The 5,320-nt window shown below is 65.2% G+C and overlaps 1 protein-coding gene across 1 annotated transcript in view; it reads right to left on the reverse strand.

Annotated features, from left to right (window-relative positions):
* The window catches only part of ADCY7 (adenylate cyclase 7), a 33,268-nt gene that overhangs the window by 11,628 nt on the left and 16,320 nt on the right, over nt 1-5,320 (reverse strand). The window contains 6 exon segments of the mRNA XM_014528401.1: nt 1-98; nt 624-772; nt 1,112-1,261; nt 2,129-2,290; nt 2,806-3,009; nt 3,111-3,545. The exon segment at nt 1-98 is cut by the window's left edge and continues 3 nt beyond it. Coding sequence (XP_014383887.1) covers nt 1-98; nt 624-772; nt 1,112-1,261; nt 2,129-2,290; nt 2,806-3,009; nt 3,111-3,344 — 997 coding nt within the window. The 5' untranslated portion in view covers nt 3,345-3,545.

Genomic DNA, 5,320 nt, shown 5'->3' on the forward strand with positions numbered 1-5,320 from the left:
CAAACTTCCCAAACAGCTCCGTTCAGCATACCACCAGCTCTTTGGGGGAGCAGTCGCTGGCCAGCCGCGTGAAGCCCACGATGTCGGCGTAGAGAATGCTGCGGGGGGTGGGGGGGGACAGCGGAGGGTCAGAGGCAGCCGTGCCGGACAGGGCTGCAGGGACACGGGCCCTCCGGAGCCCCGCCACCCCTGCACTCCGCAGCCCCCAGAGGGATGGAGAGACGCTCTGAGGCTTCACTTTAAAGCGAACCCCAGAGTGTGCAGGGCCTCCCGACCCCCCCAGCCCAGCCCAGCCTCCTGCAGGGAGCGATGGTACTCCCGGCCGGTGCTCCGGCACTGGGCACGGCCTTCTCCTCGCCCACACCTGGCTTCTCGCCTTTGCAGACTTCAGAACTACAGGCCCCATTCGCTCCGCCTCATCCTACCCGCGCGGGACTCCCATCCTCCAGATGAGCACACGGAGGCTCGGGGAGACGGAGACCGCCTGGGGAGCCAGGGCCACACGTGCGCCAGACCTCCCAGCTGCCAAGTCTGAGCTCTGGGCCGCCCACAACCCAGACGGGAGGCGGGAGGAGGGAGCCTCCCCAGGAGACGCCATGCGCACAGGCCCGGCCGCTGCCCACCTGACGTTCTGGTGCCGCTTGACGTAGAGGCTGTGGAAGTTGTTGTCGGGCATGTAGCGGCGGTCCCCACACTCCTTGAGCCGCTCGATGATGGTCAGCTTCATGCCCATGGAGATGTGGGCCGGGAGCACCGACAGCAGCAGGTTCTCCTGGACACGGGGACACGGTGGGGGACACAGGGGGACGGGGGGACAGAGGGGGACAGGCGGGGCGACATCAGACCCAGGCTTTACCTACACGTCTCTCCTTTCTGCTCTGCCCATCACCCCTCCACCTCTGCCGGCCTGTGTCCTGCCACCAACCCAGCCGGGCACACATCCCTGCGTGTCCCCAGCAGCCCCTGGGGTGAGCCTGCAGGGGTGTCCGGCCACATGGCCCCTGCACACGCAGCTCTGGGAGCGGCTGCTGCCCACAGAGAAGGACGCTGGGCCTGGGGCCTGGGAGTCGGCCAGGCTGGGGCTTGGGGGGGTGGGGGGGCGCGCACCCACCTGCTGGCGCTTCTCGATGCGCAGCTTGCGGCGGATCTGGATGCACTTGACCGTGTAGGTGAAGAGCTCGAGGGCGGCGCCCTGCATGTGGTGCTTGTGGAAGGCGCCCGTGAGGTTCCCGCACAGGAAGACGACCGCGTTGGCCAGCAGCTGAGGTGGGCGCACACGGCTCAGGTGTGGCCTGCCCCCTGCCCCCGGGGGACTGTCCCCCTTGCTGAGCTGGCGATGGCACCCCGCCCGTTCCCTGACCGCCAACCCGCTCAGGCTCAGGCTGCACCCTTCCTGGGCAGGCAGGGACACTGAGGCCCAGGCAGGGCTGGTCTCCGGGGAGTCGCTATAACCACAGGACCAGGGCTCAGGCCGGCTCGGCATCCGCCAGCCCCTCCCTGGTCCAGAAGGCTGGACCCCGGAGACCGGGGGAGCCAGTCAGTTCTGGGAAGCAGGACTGCTCGTCCCAGGGCCCAGGGCTCAGAGCCCGAGGGGAGCACCGGGGACTGTCCCCGAAGGCATAGCCCCCACCCCAGCTGCCCAGAGCTCCCTCCTCCGCCCCCGGAGCAGGCACCAGACCCAGCCAGGAGGAAACCACATCACAGCAGCACTGGGTGTGACTAAGTTCACTCACTCAACACAGGACACAGGACAGAATGCCCAGGGAGGCCCAGCCTGCGGGTGACACCCCAGGAACAGGCCGCACCCAGGACAGTGCCCTGCACCCAGAGAAGGGCCAGGACTTGGTGAGGAGCTGAGCCTCTGGGTACCACGGGCCAGGTGCCAGCCCAGGCGTCCGGCTTCCAGAGAGAGCCTGCCCTGAGGCCAGCGGGCTGCCCGCAGGGCTCCAGGCTTCGGGACCAACTCACCCCACGGGCCTGGCTGCCCTCAGCCCAAAACACAGCCCCACCCAGACCCCCGGAGCCCCTCACCTGCACCCCACCCAGGACCCCAGAACTCCTACCTGCACCCCACCCAGACCCCCCAAAACCCCTACTGCACCCCACCCAGACCCCCAGAGCGCCTCACCTGCAGCCACACCCAGACGCTGGGTGACGAGGAGACCCCCATCAGCGAGCCAAGCACCAGGAGGTGGGACACGCTGGAGACGACCCCGACCGCGACGGCGCCCCGCATGGTGAAGGGCAGCAGCGTGTACACCACGAAGACGATGAACAGGAAGAAGGGCACCTGGCACAGGACACGGTGAGTGCAGGGCCGGCCCGCCACCCACCGGGACACAGCCCAGACCCCGCTGGTGGCCATCTCGGCCCGACCAGGCACCGCCTGCCCGGGGGTGAATGACACAGCGGAAGCAGAGCCCAGAGGAGTCGGGTGTGGCCCCCTGCTGGGGCCCCAGGACCGACCCCTCAGCCTTTCCTGGCACATGAGCCCGTCCGTGCCTTTTTGCCTTTCTGAGCTGGACATGGGTTACCTCCAACCCAGGGAGGGTCCACCCAGAAGAGCCCAGACAGACAGACAGCCAGGCGGACATGCCTCCCGCCTCCATCCGTCCCGTCGGGGCAGAGACTGAGGTCAAGGTCAGCCCAGGGCCCAAGTCACAGAAGCACAGCCTGGGAGCGGGAAGGGCCGGGGCCAACCCCCCAGTGCTGGTCCATGCAGCCTCCACAGGGACCTGATGCCCAGAGACGGCACAGCGAGGAACGGCATCCAGCCCCCAGGGGCGCCTGGGCGCTGCCTCGTACCTGCTCCCACCCACAGGCCGCCTTCGTCCACGCGTCGAACACCAGCACGTAGCCCAGCGTCACCAGGCAGGCCCAGATGAGCAGCGCCGAGGCCCGGAGCCACCGTTGGACCAGGCACTCGACGTACACCAGCACGTACAGCACCACGAACACGGCGAGCGCCAGGAACGCCGTCACCAGCACGGCCTGCCGTCCGGAGAGGTCCTGGGCGTGGAAAACACACACGGACATGTCACGGCTTCCCCAGTGGGTGCCGCCTCCTCCAGGAAGCCCGCCAGGCTAGCCTGTCCACCTGCCTCACTCACCCCGTAGCTGAAAGTGATGATGATGAGGGCGATGCAGGCCACGATGACCACCAGCAGGAGCGTGAGCAGCAGCGGCCCATGCTGGCTGGTGAGGCGGTACTTCTCGTACAGGGCATCGTGGTCCGGGCCCTCCTCGCCCTCATTGAGGAAGTAGCGCCCCTTGGCAGGCATGCTCTGCCCCTGGCACACCTGCTCGGGAAGCCCACTCAGGAGAGCCCACGGCCTGGAGGGCATCTGTGTGCCGACACCCTCCCTGCGGGCCTAGGCCTCTGGCCGCTCTGAGCCCGGCAGGGGGGGCTGGGGAGGGGGCCCCTCGGCCTGCAGGTCCATGGGCACCGCAGTGCCTGCCGGCTCCACCCCAGGCCTCGGTCACTGTGCTTCTGGCATTTTCCTTGGCATCCAGGCCAGGCTGACCAGACTCACGGCTCCTCAGCTCTGCAGACACACAAAGCGACCTGGATGTGAGCTGGGCGGCCGCGGCCGGGAGGGCTGGCATCGGGGCGGCAGGGCCAGGCCTCAGCCCGGCTCTGATCTATCAGCCTCAACCTGGACCGAAGTCCCAGTCCTGCTTAGGCTGTGCGCACCCCGAGTCACAGAGCTCGTCCCCTGGGCTCCCTGGAACCGCTCTGTGGGGAACAGCAGTCGCCAGTCATACACGGCTCGAAAAATTAAAGTTGATTAAAATGAAATTAAATACTCAGCCCCCGCCTGGCCGGTGTGGCTCCGTGGGTGAGCAGAGAGCCGGGAAGCTTCCTGCCGAGCTCCCTCCGGCAGCGGCAGCCCCGGGACTGAACCGGCTGCCAGTTACACGCAGCGCCGCCTGCCCCTCGGGGATGCCAGGCTGAGCAACCCCAACCCCAACCCTGAGAAACGCTAACTCCCACGGCGGCTCCATCCCCAGCAAACCACACACCCTCACAGACACAGACACACAGACACTCACAGACACAGAGAGACACACACTCTCATACACAGACACACACTCACACACTCATACAGACACACACACTCACACACACACACAAACACACACATAGACACTCAGACACACACACTCACATACACAGACACACACACAGACACACACTCACACACACTCACACACACAGACACACACACAGACACTCACACACACTCATAGACACACACTCACACACACTCACAGACATAGACACACACAAACACCATAGGCACACAGGACACACACTCACACACACTGACACACACTCACAGACACAGAGAGACACATAGGCACACACTCAGACACACACACACACTCACAGACTCACACACACTCACAGACACACACTCACTCACACACACACTCACACAGACACACACACACACACACTCACACACACAGACACACACTCACACAGACACAGACACAGATAGACACACAGACACACACACAGACACTCAGACACACACACACTCACACACACACACACACTCAGACACACAAACACACACACACTCACAGACACACAGACATAGACACACACAAACACCATAGGCACACAGACACACACAGAGACACACATACATGCACACATGCATATGCACACATGCACAGAGACAGAAGCGCACACATGTATGCGCGCATAGACAAACACAGGCACAGACACACATGCACACACAGACGTGCAGACACAAGGCCCCAGGCTGCCTTTCCCTCCCGGCCGCCGGCCGGCCCTTCCAGGCATGTGAAGCCCTCTGAGCCGGCCATGCAGCCAGAGGACCAGCTGTGAGGTGCGTGGGAACCGGCCGGGGACACGCTCCTCTCAGGGGCCTAAGGAGGCCACTTCCCGGCACCCATCACATCTCAAATGTCACCCCCTCCTGCCCCTCCCTGTGGAGGCCCAGGGCAAGGTCAGGCAGCCTCCTCAGCCAGCTCGGTCCAGGGCGGCCTCTTTTTCCAGGAAGCCCTCCGAGCTACGCCACACCCCATCGTCTCCCATCCCACAAACAAGACGGGCTGCCCGGGCTCTCCTGGCCGGATGCCGCCCAGTGGGGGTCCAGGTTCCGCAGCTGCTGGAAGTTGGGGGCCCGGACCTCAAATTACCACCCAGGACCGGGCCTCCAGGGCAGCTCAGGAAATCGGTCCCCTGTGGAGCTGCAGGACCCGGCAGCCACCAGCCTACCACGCCCTGGGGACTTCGAGCCCACCCCCTTTACCTCCACCCCCTACCCCCCGCTTGCAGATGCGG

The sequence above is a fragment of the Myotis brandtii genome, unplaced genomic scaffold (genome assembly GCF_000412655.1).
Source record: "Myotis brandtii unplaced genomic scaffold, ASM41265v1 scaffold633, whole genome shotgun sequence".
Lineage (NCBI taxonomy): Eukaryota > Metazoa > Chordata > Mammalia > Chiroptera > Vespertilionidae > Myotis > Myotis brandtii.